General features: G+C 40.4%; 1 protein-coding gene across 1 annotated transcript; it reads right to left on the bottom strand.

The window, feature by feature from the left end:
- Positions 1 to 1,579: 1,579 nt before the first annotated feature.
- Positions 1,580 to 21,083, bottom strand: kif14 (kinesin family member 14; the record flags this gene model as incomplete). Its single annotated transcript, XM_079221136.1, has 29 exons — positions 1,580 to 1,875; positions 2,496 to 2,649; positions 3,834 to 3,908; positions 4,070 to 4,192; positions 5,572 to 5,724; positions 6,242 to 6,429; positions 6,784 to 7,014; positions 7,293 to 7,393; positions 9,440 to 9,546; positions 10,368 to 10,509; positions 10,650 to 10,743; positions 11,604 to 11,736; positions 12,330 to 12,476; positions 12,782 to 12,929; positions 13,039 to 13,196; positions 13,373 to 13,475; positions 13,819 to 14,003; positions 14,679 to 14,742; positions 15,227 to 15,374; positions 16,586 to 16,758; positions 17,044 to 17,162; positions 17,571 to 17,687; positions 17,834 to 17,941; positions 18,236 to 18,266; positions 18,376 to 18,428; positions 18,694 to 18,792; positions 18,991 to 19,078; positions 19,201 to 19,455; positions 20,065 to 21,083. The coding sequence occupies 29 exons, from the start codon at positions 21,081 to 21,083 to the stop codon at positions 1,580 to 1,582; spliced, it is 4,812 nt and encodes a 1,603-aa protein (XP_079077262.1).
- Between the last annotated feature and the right edge of the window lie 326 nt (positions 21,084 to 21,409).

Below are 21,409 nucleotides of genomic sequence, written 5' to 3'. Positions count from 1 at the left end.
AGTTTAATTCCACTAACGTTCGTTGTAAAGGTTTTAAAAGTAGGTGTTCTTCTCAGCTGTGGTCTATCAGTCCGTCTTTAAAGTACAGAAGGAGCCGAGCGGTCGCCGACTACGGAAAGGATGCAGAGGAAGCTGCAGCGAGTGGGTGTAACCTGCAGCGAGTCCACAGGGTGGCCAAAAGTAGGGTTCAGGGACCTGCAGAGGCCCTTGGGTGGGTTACAGAGGCTCTAGTTAAGCGAGGGTTTTGCTCAGTGACATAATACACAAATGATGATGCAGTAGTTCCCAAAATAGGATACAGATGCAGTCCTCAACCATTAATGATAATACAACAATTATGCAAATTTAACTGTACATTTAAAACAGTGAGTGAATGAATGTAGAGTATATGATCATTTTCAGATTCCATCGCCCATCTACCAACAAAGACCGACGCTTATCTTTCCAGGTGTGATTGATTTCCAAGTGTATTATATATGTCAATGTGTAGGTGTATCTCTGTGGACAGTCAGTGCACCCAACTAAGGACTGTGTATGTGAATGTCCTGCAGTTTCCCAGTGCCACTTCACAACTAATACAAATATTTCATTATACTGTAGTTACGATCTTTAACAGTAGCAAACTGTTTACTGAAAGACATGCAATATGGATGAGTTAGGTCTTTGTCAAATCAAGCCACGTGAATTTATTGCATTAGTACAGGTTGCTGTATTATGTTGACATATCAAAGTGATACAAGGATAAAAACACTGCTTTGTTCAAGTACATACATATACAAATTTCTCCTGAGTGCAAATAGTTGCAGTGTGTTATACAGGACGTATAAGTGCAAGTCTTTATGAAAATGGAGGAACAACATATGCATTCTTACAACAAATAAATCATTTAAAGCATAGCATGGGGAGAAAACCTGACATTATTTATTTACAAAAACACTACCCGAGCTACTGGATATTGAAATATTTGAATGAAGACAATAATTTAGTGACCTCTCAAAAATACAGTACAACACAGAAGGCTTAGTAAAGCATGAGTGAGCTTTTTCCTTACAGAGAACTACTGTTCCTAATTGTGTTTATCCATCATGAATAACTCCATTACTTTAAAGCTCTGAGTAGCAATTTATTACTAGAATAAAAAGGAAGCTACAACACATCTTGACAGCAGTGCTTTTTATGATGATGGAATTATTGCTGTAGTTTAAAGCCTCCACATGAATTCATTTGTATGTTTGCTTTGTCATTTTCTTTGTAATTGGAAAAACTTCCCCAAAAGATATGCAGGTATCACTCACATTTAGCGAGCAGTGTTGTTGTTCTTCTGTAGCTTGGATGGCAACACTGAACAGGTATGCAGTGCTTGTTGCTTGTGATTCCTGGTTGGTTATACGGAAGTGTACAAAAAAATACCCATGGACCATTTATTGTTACTATCAGAAGTTTTCTCTCTATCATAACTTCATTTATACAGTAAATCATACATGATCGGAGCACATCGTAAAGAGCAACACATAAATCATACCCACTGCAGGCTGCCTTTGGACGACACACCTGGGAGGGAGAGAGTACACTATCTTACTCACGACTCGATTTCTGCACCGCGAGTGTCTTTACTCAATGTTTCATCCTCTGTGCCTTTATCAGAAGCAGCAGAGCTTCTGCGCTCTCCTGCAACCTCTTGGCCCCAGGAGGACAGGGACTGGAGGGCAAAATGAAGCTTGTCTCGCGCAGCCATGACACACTGATGAAAGGGAAGCTGCAGTGATGGCGTCGATGCTTCTTTCTTGGACAGACCCGTGATTAGCTCATCAACGGCTTTCGCAGAGGAGGAGATCAGCTCCCTGCAGCTGCTGAAGTTGGAGTCTGTGTCTTTTCCTGGAAGGAGAATGACAGTCAGATAGGGGAAATGACACAATAATCTGGTTTATTTTGGCTGTGGGTGGTTTTGTTCACACTATCAGACACCTCGCCGGCTCAACAACCATCAAAGCTCCAGATATTATTGCAATGATAATGAACAAATCAAACAGACTATGGTTTAAAGACACAAGAATCAGAATGCTATTCCGTAATATAAAACAAAATAAGATTTGATGAGACAAAGGCAAAGCTGTTGTAAAAACACCCAATGAACCCACGCCTGTCACAGCACAACAGTTCATTAAACATACTGATGCACTGACAAAACATTGAATGAAAATATTCAGTAGTTACTAAATCAGTACAGAACTAATACAGGGATGTAATTAGTGACGTGTTACTATTCAGATTTTCCTGAAAATCACATCTTTGTACTGCAACTGGACTTTTAGAAAAAAATCTTTATGAATTAAAATAGTGAAGGTGAAAAGACGATGACAATTGGCTTTAGCTCCTGACACTGTTTCTTCTAGTGCTTTTGACCAATGGACGCATACTGATTCTGTACAATGTAAGTTACACTGGAGAAGAGTTTTAGCTTAACATCCAGGCTGTGTGTATGTCAGACGCTTCACCTCGCAGGGCAGTAGACAGACAGGAATGCAGCCGTCTGATGGCCTGGTTCAGCTGGAACAGTTTGGTTGCTGTTGTCCTCAGTTTCTGCAAATGGGAACCTGAGGCCTCTTCTTCTTCCTCCTCCCCCTCCTCCTCCTCCTCCGTGTCTCTCTCCTGTTTGAAAACATGAACACACCCAAATAATGAATACAAGACAGAACAAATAAACAGGGCGAAATGTAACGTAACCAACAATTACATCACCAAAAACACACACACTGAAACATACAAGAGCATACCATTGAACCAGACTGTAAATAATTCATTAAAAAAGATCACACACACGCAGATTATGTCACTGACTAATGATGTCACTGAATTCCATGGTAATGTGTTAATTTCAATGACATAAACTGGCCTCGTTCCCAGTTCACTCCAGTATCGAAGAAAATGGAAAAAAGGCTTCTTTCAACAGCTTTAACTACTGAAAATACAAAATCCTCTGTATAATTATCAAATGTAAGGTTTACCTAATTTTGATCTCTACATTTTTGTTAAATAAAATGACATACAAGCATTCATATAATTGCAATTTTCCCGACTCTTTGAAAAGGCTACTTTTTCACACTTTAATACCAACACTAGAATTGCCCCTTTCTGAAGAGCTGCAAACTATGATGTAATTTTCAGAAGCATTTATATCCATGATTATTCGCATGTGCAGTCCTGTGCCCAATGTCTTGCTCTAAACTATAACTCAGGCTTATTTGACTACAATAACATTGTGGGTGGCAAAATGTCCCTGCGCCTATATGTGTCAATGATTGGTTTTAACAACAAAAAAACTGCTACTTTGTGTGGCTAAGATAACGGCAAACAAGGCTGTTAGCTGTGACTGATGTCACTTCATTCAACACATTCATTACCTGAACGATCGTCAACGGGCAACTGCAGAGAGATAAGCCTACAGAGCATTGAGCTTTACAGGAGTAATAAAGGCTGAGTGGCATCTTTAACAGGGCTGCTGTGTGTGGGGGTATTAATCTGTAACATTTAAGCCTGTGTCAGGATGGACAATGTTTTTAACCCTTTATATATATATCCAGGAAAGCTTTGCTGAGCATTAATTCTGTCTTTCAGCCACAGCTTACCCAGACAAATACCAGCAGTTTTTGTAATGAAAATGCAGATAGCCCATAGCCAATGCCATAAATCAAATTATTATATATTTTCGAAAATTTGTATTTACAATTAAATTATAGTTTAAGTTTACAAGTCAATGATTCAATTTGACTTTTGAAATACTTATGTCTCTCACACTCCAGCTCTATCATGTCAAGTGTGCTGCTGAAACTCACCGTGATTTGGTAATGCATGTAGTTCTGTAGAGCGCGGGCTAAGTCAAGCACCTTAGATTTTAGACTCTGCGGGACCTGGAAGCAGAGTGGGATTATCAATGATGACACCTTATTTTAAGAATACTTGCCTATGCCTTTACGGAAATTGAATTAACATCAAATCAAATTATATAACCATGAAAAGTTAAAAAAAAAAAGAATCCCTGAAACAAGACAGTCAGGTTATGATCTCTTACTGGGTTCCTGGGGAAGGCCAGCTGAGCCTCTCTCAGCATTTCTCTGGTGATGAAGAGGCTTTCCTCTAAAAGAGAGCCGACGCCCATGTTGGTCCCTCTCCCCAGACACATGACAAAGGATTGCTGAAAAGATGAAATCATATAACATAAATCATATTTTTACTATCACTTTTTTGAGAACACGTCCCTAGAAAGCTACGAGACACAATAAGTATATCCCTGATGGGAATATGATAAGTATAGTCCAACTGATATTGGATGTTTGAGGCAGATACTAACATTGATAATAATACAAAAATAAATAGGATTACCAATATATCGGCCGATAGTGTTTTCTATATTTAAAGAAAAATGACCAAAACATATTAGGCGGTACATTTTAACACAAATGCCAACATTTCTGCAATATTGGCCGATAAATTGGTCTCGCTAATTGATTGGTTTATCAAGTCCAGTCCTTTTCCCCCCACTTTTTGACATCTTTAGTTCTCATTGATCATTGCTGTGATGATTGTCTCTGTTAATGCGTGCTAATTATTGGATGCCTGGTGTAGCCTCCAGAAGAACTCAGTTCAACAACTTCTCTCGTTCTCTATATTTATTTACTAAATGATCACAAGCAAAGTAGTCAGCGCTGCAATTGCAAAAGCAGCCCCCCAAACGGAAGTGGGGCCTTTCATACACAGGTTCGTCTCGCCTCGTCCTAACATCTGATTAGCTCTATCCTGTCAAGAGGAGGAGAATCCCGTGTTCTCATCTTTTCTCACAAGACTGGACCGTGCAACGACCAGTCTGCTTCACTAATGTCAACATACTGATAAACAGTTGTGAGTGTTGAAGTGCGCCGGCGTGTGACTGACTTCCCTTGAGAACTGGACCTTTCATAGACACAACCAACTCCAGCTGCATAGCTGTGTTATACTGACCTCGCTGACCTGAACTTTAATAGGCATGAAGAGTAATGGAGAATATCTGCAGAATATAAGGATTTATATTATCATCTCGTCTAATGTTATGCACCTTCCGCCAAGAAAAAATCCTTGTTTGTGTAAACATACCTTTCGAATAAATGGTTCTGATTCAGATTTTACGCGACATGTCCCCGGATCCCTTGTCAGCCAAACTCCCAACAAAATTGGATTTTCTGTAGGCAGTCTTTCTTTGTTAACTACAATAATGTGTATATATGCTAATCACTGTGGAAATACTAACCAAAATAGAATACAATAGAGTAAAACCATATGTCTTTTCATCCCCTTTCAGCACTAAATGCTTTGGACCTTTAACAGACTGAACATTTCCTTACTATTCATTCATAGCACATCTGCATTTGCAAATCAACCATTATTCAGCTCAATAATTCCCCACGCCAAGCTTCTTTGCTCTGAGATCCACACATCTAATATTGCATTCTCAAGTATTGTGGAGTGGCGGCTTATGTACGGTGGACTCCAGAGCTTTGACAGAGATGGTAGCTGCTGCGGTATTAATGGTGGTGTTACCTTGCCTATGGCCTGGGAACCCCGCTCCATAGCATTCAGCGGCATGCCCGTCAATGCCGCCAGATGGCCAAGAGCAAACAATGCCGCGTCCAGGCACTGGCTGCTCTTCCTCCGTGCCTCCGTCACCATTGACGTGATCTCAGATTCACAACCCTGGATGGGGAGAAAATTCTCATATCAACATCAGGTCAGCACAAACAAACAAACAGAGAAATAAATTAAACCAAAATGGATTTAAGAGTAAATCAAGGCAAGCAAGTCCACAACATAGTCAACGTCATGGTCGACAGTCTGAAGGGCTAGTAACTAAATGTAAGGCTAGAGAATTTAAAAAAAAAATAAAAAAATAAAAAAATCAGGACAGGAAAATTGGGTGGTTCGGTTGTTTTTAAAAAAAAATATATATCTTCCATACATTCATATTAAATTTTGGGCTAAAGGTTGAGAATCCCCTTCCTCTTTGAACTCCATCTATGGAAATGGAAAACAGCTCTGAGCTAAGAAACGTCAATTAATGCTCTACATGTATGATTAGCCCTCCCCTGTCTAAACTACACTAAATAGAAAATCGTTTCCAGCTCGCTCGCACAGACAGACAGACAGACAGATAGACAGATAGATAGACAGACAGACAGATAGACAGATAGACAGATAGACAGATAGAGTTTACCTGAATGAGCAGCTGGAAAAATCCTCCCATCTTCTTGACTAGGCTCTTGAGTTCCTCAGCGATGTTGTAGAGCTTGCCGGAGGAGGGTTTAACGCTGGCCAACCACTGCATGGTAATAAACACCGTACTCTCTACGGCTGTGGTGGCCTTGACCAGTTGAGTCTGAGCCACCAAGTTACACAGAAACACTGCAGGAGGAAAAGCTTTCATAACTATTTTGTTCACCAATACATTCAATCAGAAAGAGAAAGAAAGTGATCCTGGGGTTTTTAAGAATAGTCTCACCTGGACAATTTATTTAAAAAAGATTATTAAAACTGAATAAATGGAAGAATTGGCATTAAAAAAAAAAAAAAAAAAAAAAAAAAAAAATCAGAAAAGCATGAACTATTTTGCTTGATGTTTTTGTGTGCAATGTCAGATAGTTACATCGTGTTACAAGTGATTTTTCACAGTAGTTACCTAATTATTCATCAGCTTTGACAACCAAGGAATTAAAGTTTTAAAACTCAGAAACAATTGAATTGCAGGTTGAATCTCACCATTCTCTTGGCTGTCATCATCCAGACTATTGTATATGTCAGATATGGTTTGGACCGCCACATTCATCAAGTGGAGATCAGAAGCCAGCCTGTCTGCCATGCTCTCTTCTGTCCCACTGCAGCCTCGCAGACGGGCCACTGACTGACCAATCAGCTCCTTGCAGATGCCAGGCATGGCAGAGTCTGTGCTGCTGGAATGGGCGGAGGGCGGTTTGGCCACACCCATCAACCCTGGGACAAAGACACTGACGAGTTGGGTGGCCAGACATGACTTCACTAGAGCTAATTCTTACAAAATGTGTCCCAAAATCAAGTGTAGCACCCAGCTGTAAGACATCAGCATTGCATGTATTTCCCCTACTTCCAATAGGTGCAACAATGTAATATTTAACAAATAACTTTTAACTTTGAGACAAAGACTTGTTTAAAAAATGAAGTCTGATGTGACAATGACTATTTAAACTATCAGTGAACAGAAAACATTAAAGTCATGTTGTTCAGTGCCTTACCAGCAGACTGGGAGGAGCTGTTGTGGAGGCTCTGAATCGGATGGACCCGGATCTCGTAGAGACGCCCTGAGATTCTCCTACTTTTTAACAAGCTCCTGCTCCTGATGCCAAACAAACCAAAAGCAAAACCCTGAGTTCCCTGCTAATATCATTTATAGTTGTTAGGCATGTTGATGCTCTCAGGATGACTCAGCTTCAGTGTATATAGCCTTTTGTGAACACACCAAAATAATTCTTATTTCTTACAACATTGCAGCTCAAGCTTTGTTTGCCAATACTTTTTTTAAATGAACCACTGTTGAAGTATGTTACTCTCAGTACAGCGAGCTCCATTCACCAGAGGAGCAAACTCTAGTGAATGTAGCTTGAAAAATGTTAGGAAGAAGAGTTAGTGTGGGCAGTGCTTCTCTTCATCCATGTCTGGACATGGTTACGGTTAAATTGGCAGATTTTCAACCTTATCACCATCTATACGCGTTAGAGATAGTGTGAAAAAATCAGTTCAGCCAGTGCAGGTGTAAAATCTATTTTTCCTTTTCTTTTTCAGGAGTACATTTCACCGTGTTTTGGCTGACTCAGATATTCAGCCATATTCAGCTGCAGAGAGGCCGCAGCTGCAGTGGTGAGGATATGGTCGGTGGGGACCGTCCAGGAGCAGATGCTCAAATTGTACTCTGATGCAAACAGAATCATTCTTCTGTAATGAATGTCAGCATGGGCAGTTTTTGTTGGATGCTGTCGACGACGGCAACCCCGAGAGCAGGCTGTGTGTGCGTTACTATGCATAAAAGTTTTCCTCCTCACTGGGAGGGACATGTGATGGAGAACTTCTTCAGGATCCCGTAGATTAACTTGAGAAGAAAACCAAGTCCAGCAGGGCAATTCTGGGGTCATTTTGGTTATGTTTTGCCAATTTAATGGTCTGCCTCCGAAGAAGGAGTGAGCCGCCAACAAGTCGCTATTTAGACCAAACCATAGTTGCTGATTGTTGGAAAAGTGGAAAGACTAACCAAGACGAGTTTGGCAAGTTTGAATTAAGTGTGTTTTATGACGGGTTGACAAGGCAATTAAGTTCTTAGTTCGGTGCAAGAGAGGAACTTGATTTCAGAAGGTGTAAGGTTGTATTTTTCTTTTTAAGTGGAATAATAACTCCTTTTTTCCTTTAAGATTATATGGTTTTAAGTGTGGAATGGGCCCATGTTATTTTGAAAGGATGCATGATTATCTCATGTGGGGTTAAATGAGTTCAGCAGGAGAAACATTTTCATTACTGAACAACCTAGACGAGGGAAAGTCAGTAAACAGCAATGACAGTGGCCATAAGGATTAGGCAGGGTTTAATGGAGTCAGCCTCCTGGCATGTGCCATGTGTCATTTGGCTGGGTCTGCTTGTAGTTCAGGCACCACCAGGAGCCCCATAAACAAACTTGACAAGAATAACAACAATGTGAAAGGAAAATGTTGGGGGGGGTTCTGCTTGCACCACAGGTGGGTGTGTGTTTAGGTTGTGGTTTGTAGAGTGAAAAATACAGGGACGCTTAGTGTCCTTTCCTTTTTTTAAACCCCTTGGCCTACCTTCATGGAACTTAAATTAATAAACAGAGGAAAAATAAAAAAGAAGAAATATTCTGTGGGCAGAGACTTCACATCAACTTTTCACAAAAGAAAGGAAGATGTGTTGAATGTCAAAAAGATGTGCCAGGTTGTAATTCACATTGGTGGAAACTAGGAAGACTTTGTGAAAATAACCAAAATCTTACAAACAGTTTGACAAATATTATTTTCCATGTTCCATCCACATCCCGTTCAACTTTCCATATACAGTACATCCATTTTCCTGACATATTGTTCATATTAACCAAGTATAGGAGGCTGGAAGTTCAGTTGAGCATGGGGCGCTGTGGGTATAAGACCCACACAATGTGAGGCAAAAGTATTCTATCCAAACCCCAGCACTGTAAACAACCGTGCGGTGGACTCTCAGAGAGACAGTCCTGTACTTCCCCCAGGTGGTTTGAGAACTTGCCTACTTACACATTTTAAGTAATTGGACAAGAATACTAATTAAGTCTGTACAGGTATTATAAGTAATGTGCTAGACGGAGGGATTGATGGATAGGGGGAAAGAGGAAGCTCTGGATAATTACCTTCGGCGTGAGAAGGAGGAGGAGGAAGCAGAGGAGGCCGATATATCTTGCTCCCACTCATCATCAGGGTCATAAAACACATCGTCATCTTTAGAGGTGGAATCCCCCTGTGGAGAGTAAACTATTGCTGACATGCCCAGTCTCATTTACTGAACTTAATGAGAAAAGTACAGCAAAGTGAGGTGGCATCACTGTCAGACATAAAACTACCCATTGTAGACTGTAAATAAGGTCAAAACACATGGGAAAATTGGTGCTTGAGCTGATGTCACATGCAGTACGAGTTGGCTGGTTGAATATGCTTCACTCAACAACAGGCATCATACATCAGATTATTAGAGTACTGATTGAATAAGCAAATACGCACAAGCTTCCGGTGAATCATCACTCATTTTGCTGCGACTTGTTTATGAGCTGATCATGAAGTTACTCGCTGCAAATTATTCATTATAAGAACCTTAAGGGTATAAACATTTTTATGATCGTATTCCCTCAATGGTCATTCTGATTCTATACACAATATACAATAATACTGTCCAATAAAAGTCCATAAAATCTGTATATTAGATCAATCCAGCCATATACTCTCTGCATCACTTATTCTATACAGATCAGAGAGTGTGGCTGAAAGACTGGGCAACACCCTCAACAAGCAATAAATCTAACAGGGCGAAGGCATTCACACCCAACGGCAATTTGATCTTATCTGCCAGTCTTAAGAGGGGGTAGCAGGGCCTTCTTGTGAGGGTTCTCACCACTGAACGTCTGTGGTTTATTCACAATTTACTCTAAATTTTCATGAAAAAAAAAAATTTAATCAAAGGACATGTTTGATTGGTCAGGTTTCAGATTTTCCAGACGTTCTTCTGTACTCTCATTAAGTCGAGAAACAGATTAATTGAAAAGGCAGAACTGATATAAGGCAAACCTGATCGAGTTCCCTCATCGCAGCAATGTTGTTTTGGAACTTGTCCAGGCTCCAGAAAGTGGAGATCCCCAGCTTTTTGTTTTGAACCCGCACCTGTAGCAGACCACCCTGCTCCATGTTCTGACTTTCAGAGCCTTCGTGTCTACAACAGAAAAGAGTCACGTCATGTTAATAACGATGATACCGGCTTGTGACATCTCAATAGGTATTCTTGATGGGTTTGTAACCCGTCTAATAAATAATATCATGTGTAAACTGTGGCCCAATCTTGCATTTTCATACCTGCTGAAGACTGTGCTTTTTTTCAGTTTAGTACTGATCTTATTAGCTTCCTCAATCATCAGGGACAACTTCATGGCATCCCAATGTGGAGAACCTAAAATACAGAAATGAAACATGTTAACTTCCCCACAACCAACAGCTGTGAGTCCAAGAGCATCTGGTTGAGATTGTATATACTTCAGCCTGATTCCCCCCATAAGAACTGTTTAAATACTAATATATACAATAACTGTAAATTTTGTTTTTCAAGGACATCATTCAAAGAGACTTCACTTGTGATTCTAAGGTGTCCATCAGTCTCTGAAACAGCCCTATACACTCCGTCAGTGAAGGTAGAGGTGCTCCCAAATTCTCAGCTTCTAGGATATATACTTTCATCACAACATGAAGCTTAGCTCCCTTTATACCAACACTAAATTAAATAGAAATAGGAGATAGCATTATAGTCAAGAAGAGTCTGCATAAAACATCGATATATGCTGGGAAGTAATCAAAACTCCTTGAGTCTTCTGCTCTCTTTGGTATTGTATGTCTGTACAGGTGAGGAGAAGAGTAAAAAAACTAAACAAATACAAGTGATATTTACAATGTACTGACTGATATATCTATTTGATCCAATACATAATAATTATACAATTAAGGAAGATTGTATTTGTTTCTATACATTGTATAGTGGTACTATAGATTAACCACCATCGATGTGAGCGTTTCCTATCAGCTCACGATACGTTACTAAATTAGATATGTCCTATGGCCTCTCTGCCTCCTCCTCTTCTCCCATTAAACTGATGATAAGTCCAGTGTTTATACCGGGTCCTTGCAAACCCTCTCTGCTCTAATGTCTCTGCCTTAAAAGAACAAACCCACCCTTCTGGAACTGAATTTATGTGGTGTGAACTGTCAGTGTGGGTCCGAGCTCTAATATGTGCTGAATAGAGACTTGAAAGCTCTCACCATTTTGGAGAGAGTGGTTTTCCCTGAAGGCTCTTTTCTTCTGCATCTCCTCAAGCTCTTTGCCGATCTTTCTCTTCTCAGCCTCCAGGGCGTCAACAATCTTCGCTTGACATACACGGTGTTCCTCCATCGCCTATAGTGAATCATTGTAATGTACACAATATTAAAAACCACCAGGCCAAGACATTATGCCACCATGACCCAAAACACATCCCAAAAAGCCCATCAGCTAAACCTAAAACCTGGTGTCAGCATATAAATATGCTGATTATATACATCATGAGAATGAGCAAATTTATGTAATTTACAGTTACAGGAATAATCCAGATTTCCACTCGACAGATTTCTGAAAGGGAAAACTGCAGAAAACTACTGAAATAAAATGTCATCCTGTTTGTATCAGATACTGCAGTTCTACCAACCACTACTCTGTGTCACTCACTGTAGATGAAGTTGTCTGAATATACAGTCTCTTCAAGATGAAAAAAGGTAGTAGGTCATCAGTGTGAAGGCAGAAGTGAGACATCTGTGAGATTGTTCATATTCAAATATTTGCCAACACTAATGAACATTGCGAAATAGAAAAATGTGTGTGGAAATCATTTTACATTTTTTGATAAAACCAAACCGTTCCAGAAAAAAAGAAAATCCAGGAACCTAAAATATTGAACTTGATTAAGTTGAGAAGGAAATGTAACATTCCCACGCATTGTTCTTGGTCCTGACCTGAGCCTCCATGTGCAAGCGGACGCGTTTCTTGTGGGTGTCCACCCTCTGCTCCAGCTCCAGATTGGCGTTTTTTAGCTCTGCCATCTGGCTGGCCACCCTCTGCTGGTTCAACTCCTGTTGACGCTTTCGCTCAGTTTCCTCGTTCTGAATAATCATGTTTTAGTATTATTAAGTAATGGTTGCACAAATTGACAGGTTGTAAAGATAGATTATACATGACATGAGCTATTTGGTTATTCTACAATAATGCAATATAGTACACAAGGTTTAAGACAATATACCGGTACTTATTTAGTCAGTTCTGTAACACCTTTATGAACAGATCTAATAACTTTAACAGCAGAACAGATCAAAACTGCAGCATGTCAGCACACTAACAATTCAGTATGGATGGAAAGTAGAATGTTACATCTGTTCAGTAGAAAACAATAATTGAAAGTTATGTGTACCAGCTCTGTCTCCAGGGATCTGATCCTGTCCTCATAAATCAGCTTCTGGTCAGATAGCTCTTTCTGGGCCACCTCTTTTGCCACCTGAATTCCCTGCATCATCTCCTCTTTCGCCTTCAAATGGGCTTCTTCAATTTCTGCCTCCAGCCTGGGAGACACAAAGATGAATTAAGAGGAGTTCTGATTTAGATTGCATTAGACCAGAATAGCTTGTATAATGGTATTGTGATTTTTCTTATCTGTTTTTTTGCACTTACTGAGCTCTTTGAGCCGCCAGGAGCTCATTTTTGGCAAATTCAAAATCTTTGTGGCCGTTGCCTGCACTTGTCCAGCATGACACCCGCTTCCCAGACTGCACCTCTGCTGGATGGTTGAAGCGGAAGTAGTGGTCTCCACCAAGAATCACCCTGTCGCCCTGGAAACCAAAAACAGAGTTGAGAAGAGTTTATATTCATTAATAAAATGGATAACCAGGTTGATCATATTTAATTTAACTGGTGAGTTTAGATTAGAGAAAAGTAAAAAAGGGAGAAAGAAAGTCATTGTACAAATCTTACTACAAGTTACTCCATAGTATAATGATTTACTTACATGGTGAAGGACAGTAGATTCAGATATGAGGTTCCCATTAACAAACGTCTTGGCATCGTCCGTGGGAGTGATGCTGACAGTGCCCTGGATGTTGATTATTACACTAAAACAAAATATATAAATGTTTATGTTGAATGCATGCAAGACAAGATAGGTGATAGCTAAATCAGAAAGCTGGCTTGATGAATAAGAAAATAATAAACTGTTTTGTTCCTCAATCATCATTAATAAACTAAAAAGGTCAAAGTTACTGTACACTGCAAGTATTCAAACAAAATCCAAATTGCAGTGGTGCGCTTCTGTTATATAAGCCCACATACAAGACTGCAAACAGACCATCTACTAGTTACAATTCATATAAAATACAACCGCTTCTGACATTAGCATTTTCTCCAGAGGCCAGGAAAAGTCATACTTAAACTCTAATTTTGAAACCCCTTTTTTACCAGTGTTGGTCAGCAATGAGGGCTCCTGTCAGCTGGATGTCATGCCTGGACTCAGACTTGAGCTTGCCCACTGTGGTTTGACCCTCTTGGATCATGTAGAGAAGCATCTCAGACAACTGAGGATCCTCGTTCAGATTCACCAGGTTAGGAAGACGATTGTCCACTTTAAATGTCACACCGGCTTTCTGAAAACGACGAGAACATTTCTTTTTAATATACAAAATTATTTATATATATATATATATATATATATATATATATATATATATATATATATATATATATATATATATATATATATATATATATATATATATATATATATATATATATATATATATATTTCTAAGAACAAGAATAGACTGGCGAGTTTCACATGAAAGTTCTCATTTTCTGGCCATTTTGAGAGTATAACCAAACCCACAAATGTGATGCTCCAGATACTCAACTAGCTCAAAGGAAGGCCAGTTGTATAGCTTCTCTAACCAGCAGAACTGTTTTAAACTGTGCTAACATAATTGCGCAAGGGTTTTCTAATCATCCATTAGTCTTCTATGCAATGAGCAAACACAATGTACCATTAGAACACTGGAGTAATAGTTGCTGGAAATGGGCCTCTATACACCTATGTAGATATTTCATTAGAAACCAGACGTTTCCACCTAGAATAGTCATTTACCACATTAACAATGCATAGTGTATTTCTGATTAATTTAATGTCATCTTTATTGAAAAAAACAGTGCTTTGCTTTGAAAAATATGGACATTTCTTAGTGACCCCAAATGGTAGTGTGTGTGTGTGCTATAGACAGACAGCCAGCCAGACAGACAGAAAATGAATATTGCGTTCAAGAAATTACCTGTAATTCTTTGGTCTCTTCACGTTTGCGTATTTCCGCCTGCTCCAGTTTCTCTCTCCATGCCCTGCCAGAAAATAAGATAAAGAAAAGACAAACAAGAAATTAAATCAGCTGAGATCAAATTATGGCATGATCTTATCAAATGTATCCCCTTTTCAATAACTTATAAACCTTCTCACTAACTAAAGTTTGAATTAAAGAAATTAAAATGTTTAAATATGATGCTTTCCCCCCCCTCCATACAGAATAACAAGTAAGAATGTAATCTTTGTTTGTTAGTAACATTCCATTGTCACATTTTAAATGGTTGATGTATAAATATATGCAACACTGTGTGAGATGAGAATAATAATAATAATACTAATAATAATAATAATAATAATAATAATAATAATAATAATATGAAAGCAAAGCAAATACATCTGCAAATACGATTTAACAAAAGATATATGCAGAATCACTGCGCTACTAGGGTTCTCTAAACTGTGGAAATCAGCGTCATATAAATTAAATTAAAAAGTAATAATAATTATTGTAGTGATACTGACCGGTTGGCCTCAACCATTTCTCTCTCTTGCTGACAAAGTTTGTTCCTGAGGCCAGCGATCTCCTGCTGGAAGCACCTGACCCTCTCTGGTTGGATGCCCTGCGAGCTCATCTGGGCTGATCGTAGCTTCTCCACCTCCGCCTTCAGCTCTGAAAACACACAAAGTGTTTAAAGAAATATATATGACAAACAGTTTAGAGCAAATATACACATACAGTCATGTATGACTGTATGTGTATGTATGTATGACATTGACATACCAGTCAATGTGAAATTAAAGGGGGTAACATAAAAGTCCCGAAAGTGTTTCAGGATGTGACTTTAATTAACAGAGGCTACAGATACAATCAGCTTTTTTCAGTTAACAGCCAAACAATGTCACTTAATGAAGACAATTTACTGAGCAACAATGGCCTGATCTGTAATGTTTGAGTCATATTAACTAATACACACTGATAGTAGTTGTGAGAGAAATAAATCCACAGCAAGAGCTCCCCTTAGTGCTAAAAATGTCAAACAGCAGCACAACAATCTTATGAAAAAAATAAATACTTGTATGACATGTGCGGCTGACAGTGCATAAATAAGGCCCGAAGGCAAGGTTAGGGCCGGGCCTTAAATGAACTGGGGAGTGCATAAGCTGGTGATGGATTGATAGACAGACAGGCGTGTTAGGGTGAGAGAAGGAGATCAAGAGCAACACACAGATAAAAAAAGATAGACATTTACATATAAAGAAAGAGAAACCTACAGAGACAGCTAGACAGAACAAAAGAGAGGCTGATGAAGAAGGAGCTAATGGACAGAGAAAAACATGCTCTGTTGCTTTAAAACAAAATGATGTACTGTGCAGTTCTTCCAGTGCACAAATACTCTTCACACCTGTGATGCCAACAACACTGCTCGGTGTAGAAAGAGCGCCCTTGGTTTTCCTCATGAATAAGAACATACAGGTGATGTTTGTGTAGAATGGCAGATGCTCAAGTTCACACAGAAAAGCATAATGCACTGCTGTATGTGCATGAGCATAAATTGTTTTCTCAAGGCAGGAAGATGTTTTAGTCCCGTTGCTTTGCTTTCCCCTCAGTTGATGTCAAAGAGGAAAAATATATATATTTATTTTTTTAATATAGTCAACAATGGCCAAGGAATCCCCTTTGCCACATCTATTTCAGGGATGTACCAAAAGGTTTTCAAATATACCGATGTAGAATTACTACTATTTGGGTTTAAATAAATAAACTGGCTGTATAAATAAAATAGGTTTAAAAAGTGCACTGCAGTTATCACAAAATGAATAGGTCAGAGCTCAATTAAGCCCAACAGAGATTTGTGAATGTGGATATTTTGAGTGCCTGACCTCTAATGAGCTTGGCGCTGGTGTCCTCATTAACTTTCGCCACGTTTATGATCGTGCGGGCCTGCTGGGCATAGCGCAGAGTGCTGAGGCTTTCCTCCACATTGCTGCCAGCTGGGCTCAGTGTGGCGATCATGGCCGTCTTGGAGTTACCACCCAGGCTCTCTTTCAACAGCCTGCGGAAGAAGGAAATTGGACTTGGTCAGGAGCATCCTCCTAATTTGGATATGAGATCTGCTTAACTACTGTAGGGGGAGCAAATGTAAAAAAAATAAAATTAAAAAAAATAAAATTAAAAAATGTATTACAAAGAATATTTTGCCAAGATTGTCTGTTCAGTTATTCTATATGCACCCCATTTATGTATTACATTTTATAAGTACTGTGAAAGTTTGTATAATACGCAAACATTTTTGTATATCACACTGGTAAACTATATGAAAAACGTTATGATCTCTCACCATGTCAGGACAGACTCTCTGTACGGTGTGAAGACCTTCTTCCTCGTCAGTGCTTGTTCTGATAGCGCTGAGATGACCTTTCCCAGGGTCAGCAAGGATTTGTTGATGCTAGCACCCTCCTACAATGACAGTCAAATTGGCATTTCTTGTTTTGAAGTGTATGCTGTTGCATGAAAATCCAAAAAGAATCTTCTGCCAGGCAAGTACACCAAATATCAAGCAAATCCCTTCTAAATCCCAATTGATACATTTAGGCAAGTATAACTCAAGATTAACTGATTGTTATTTTGTCATGCAGCCTGGTTTTTATAAATGTATTGTTTAGGTTTCAAAATGTCAGAATGAAAAATGGCCATCACAAATTGCAGAACCCAAAGTGAAGTCTAATGATGACAAATAAGGAATCAAATGTAATAACTATGATTAATGATATGAAATGGAGAAAAGCTTTTTTTCACGATCAAATCAACAATAACTAAGACTAGCATGATGTGTGTATGTGTTTGTTTGTGTATGTGTGTGTGTACCCTGAGACGGTCTCCACTTGTCTGGGCTGAATTACAACGTTCGCTGCCTGCCAGGTCCACCAGGTTGATCCGGCTGGTGATACTGTGGTCATGTTCCTCACCCTCCACAAACTCAGTCTGCACACAAGCACACACAAACAAACTGATTAATTGTGTAAAAAGAGAACACATAACGGCCCAAGTTAATATAAATATTCAGGAATTTACTAGGCAACATACATTATGTTTGACGTGCGACATAAAGTAGAGTTGAGGCGAAATACCTGAGTCTGGGTCATAATCAGAGTGAAGACGGAGTGAGATCTGGAGCTCTTGTCATTCATTCCTGTAGCCGCTGTGGCTCTCTGCTTGTTGCCCAGCTCCAGCCAACCCTAAAGAAGGACATTGTGAATTATGACTGAATCCCTCAGTGTGAAATGTCTCTTGTGGTTATCAGCAGTATTTATTGTTTTCTATGCTTTGGATACATCCTTGATGCTCAGCACTTCTCTTCATGGTGTGCCTGCACTGCACTTTCTCGACATTCATTTTCAGTCAAACATTGAGTTCTGTATTTCCTCGAGGCCTCTACCAGACACTGAACCATCACTTGCTCGCTCATTCAAACTTGTTCTTAACTAAAGGATCAAAAAGAAGACAATATCTTGACAGCAGTTTGAACCTACCTGAATGTCATTGAAGGAGCTCACAATATTCCTGTGAAGAAATACCAAAGTGAGCAACTCTGCAAATCACAGCAGTAAAGAATGTTCTTTTGGCATTTATTGAAGAGTAATATAGCAAAGGAAAGTCAAAGGTTTCTTACGCAGAGAGGTCAGCAACATAGGGACCATGGACTGGATGTTCCCTCACCCTCAGCTAGAAACGCAAATCAACAGAGTTTTATCTTGGCTGTACACATTTTCAGGTTATTCAGTCCCACCAATAATTATAAAAAAAAAATAAAAAATGGTATGCATTAAGCATAATGAGCAAGTGTGCATCTCTGAAATCTGCGCTAAGGAGATGTTCCATGGCAGCTTGATAGAGATTTAGAGTAAACTCCAAGAACTTCCCATTCTCCAAAAGGCAAAGCAGCTAGTTTGTCAAAAAATGTAGCACGCAGTAGGTTCAAACGACTTACGGGCATCGTCCTCTGGTTTGGCTCATCTCTGGTCACCAGCAGGTCATGGATCTTCTCATTGTACACTTCAAAATAGCTCATCTCTACATGACACTTGACCTGAAATATAACAACCTAATGATCAGCTATGTTACCAGGGAAAAAAATATTAATGTACACGCTCAATTCTTTAAATTTTTGTCTTGCTGTTTTCTGAAGAAAGTCTGCAGCCTCTGGACATTTTCAAAAAATGAATCAACTAAAAAAAGATAATAAGTTAGAAGCATCAGGGATAAATCAGTCAAAGTCAGATTTTACCTCTTCATTTATCATGGATGCCAATCTAGTAAAAAGCTCCTGGCAGAATCGTGGGATTACCCCTTCCTCCTCTCCGAAGCCCATCATCCTAAACAACAAGGATTTCAAACAAACCATATGGTTGACTGATAAATATTTTAAATATTCACCAATACAACACATTAAGTGCAAAAGAAATGACTGTCATAAGCTAAAACCCAAAACACTCACGTGTACGACTTGCCGGAGCCCGTTTGGCCATAAGCGAACAGGCAGGTGTTGAATCCTTCGAAGGCCCTCAACAAAAGAGGTTTGGCCAGAGTCTCGTACACCATCTGCTGGCTGGCGAAGGTGGGGTCACACTCGTCTACCGAGCAGAAGGAGAAGTCGTAGTTGAAGGTGTAGCTCTGTTTGGAGTCCGGACGCTGGACAGCAGTCTCCTGACCGCTCATGAAGATGACCTGCAATGCCTTCTCTGCCTTCTCTCTATTACAGAGCAGAAACAGTGACAAACATTGAAATTGGTTTTGTTCTACCACCCACAAACAAACAAAAACTCCTAAACCTAACGATATGAGGTTTTCCATCATATCAAACAAAGAAAAGAAAGCAAATCCTCACTGGACAATGTTTTACTTTTTTGCTTGACAAATTACTTCAATCATTGATCAATAATCAAAACAGTTGGCAACTATCAACAGACTAATCGATTAACAGACCAATCATTTAAGCTTTACTGGGGTAGACTTTTTTTTTCTCCATTTAATGCTCAGTGTTTGAAACATGTTGCATGCATCCATTATTACATTCATGATAGGTGTTTCCTTTGTCAAATCCCCTAAAGTTTCAGATAAATAATCAAGTCCTTTGATGCCCTTGCATGTCCAGTGTATACTTTATCGCCCTGCTTATATAAAAATTAAAGGATGGTTTTATATCACAGGGTCTAATTCAACCACACCACCTCTATCATCTTGAATTAAGCAGATGACACCCTGAGAAAAAGGCTTAGGAAAACTTTAGGAGACCCAATTTAGACACCACCTACTCCTGCACCATTTACTCAGCAAGAAAGACAGATATTGCTTTGCACACCTGGCATTGAAAGGGCGCACGCGGACTGCAACAGTCACTGCACTGTTTTCCATCTTAAATAAATCCTGCCGCTTCAGGGCCTCGCTGGGACGGGACAGGACCGGCTCGGCAGATGCTGGAGCAGGAATGGAGGTCCCGGCCTGGGTCACATCCCTCGTTTGGCTCGAGGCGGACATCTTTCTGGCCTGCAGCGCGGCGTTTGGCGTCGCTGCGGCCGCCCGGCTGGCCCGAGGAGCCGGGGTGGGTTTCGGGTCTCCCACTTGCTGCATTTGGGGTTTGGGCCTCGTTAGACTCGCGGGTTTGACTGCCACCGGTTTTGGAGTGTCTTTCCTCGCCAGCTTCTCAAACACGTCTCTCCTGGCGGCGATTTTCCCAAACGGGGTCTTTTTGGTGGGGGTTTTAAAGGTGTGGGCCCGGTCCTCCAGCAGTCTACCTGTGGAAGACGAAGAAGAGGGCGTTTTGCAACACGCCAGCCTCCCCTGTGTTTCCAACGGAGCAGCGACTTCTCGTACACTTGCAGTCCTGAATAAGCCAGCTGGTCTTCCGTTTGGCTCGCCGAGAACTTTGGACGTCGTCTGCGGGGCAGAGCCGCTGACCCCGCGCGGCTCGAGTACGCTTTTTCCCGTGGAGGGCGTCCTGGTCCTGCGCTGCAGAGTCAGCCTCTTCTCCGAAGCTGGTGTCGTATTCAGGCTGCTTCCAGACATCGTTTTGTCCGCTCTTCCAGACCCGCTCTTCCTCTTCGACCTCCTCTGCAGGGTGAGTCGACTACGGCAAGGGGCCTGCTGCCCGCAGCCGCTTTTGGACAGCGCAGAGACGACATACGTCCGGTTTACCTGTCGGCTTTTATCAGACGACCTCCGGCTGTCTTCACACGCAGAGTCCTCGGACGTGACCTCATGCTGGCTTCCCGTTGTGTCCGTGGCTTTTCGCTCTCTGCCCGGTGTCCTCGGCGCGGATGTTGCCATGAGATGGTCATAATAAGTTGTATGCTTCCTCGCTTGCACACTAAATAGCGACATGGCAGTCGGTTGTTACTAATAAAAACGTCCAAATGAGCTTAAATGTTAACGTTAATGTGACTGGTTAGCGAACGTTAGCTAACGGCCAATTTCACTCCGGTTGCTTTAGCTACCTAACCTACAACTATACACACTATGTACAACATGTAAGACATGCGTGAGTACAGCTGCGCATGTTGGTTATAATATATTAAAAAGCGTCCTGTGTTCAGTCAACAGAGCCCCCTCTGTTTATTATTGTCCCATCGTCTCTTCCGCCTTCGCCCGCTTCAATTTCAAATAGTCTTCGCCAGTGACAGCTGATTGGCTGAAGTGTAGCAAATGGT

The sequence above is a fragment of the Taurulus bubalis genome (assembly GCF_910589615.1).
Source record: "Taurulus bubalis genome assembly, chromosome: 7".
In the NCBI taxonomy this organism is placed as follows: Eukaryota; Metazoa; Chordata; class Actinopteri; order Perciformes; family Cottidae; genus Taurulus; species Taurulus bubalis.
Note: the sequence above shows the minus strand (reverse complement) of the source record. Positions and strands in the feature narration are given on the sequence as shown.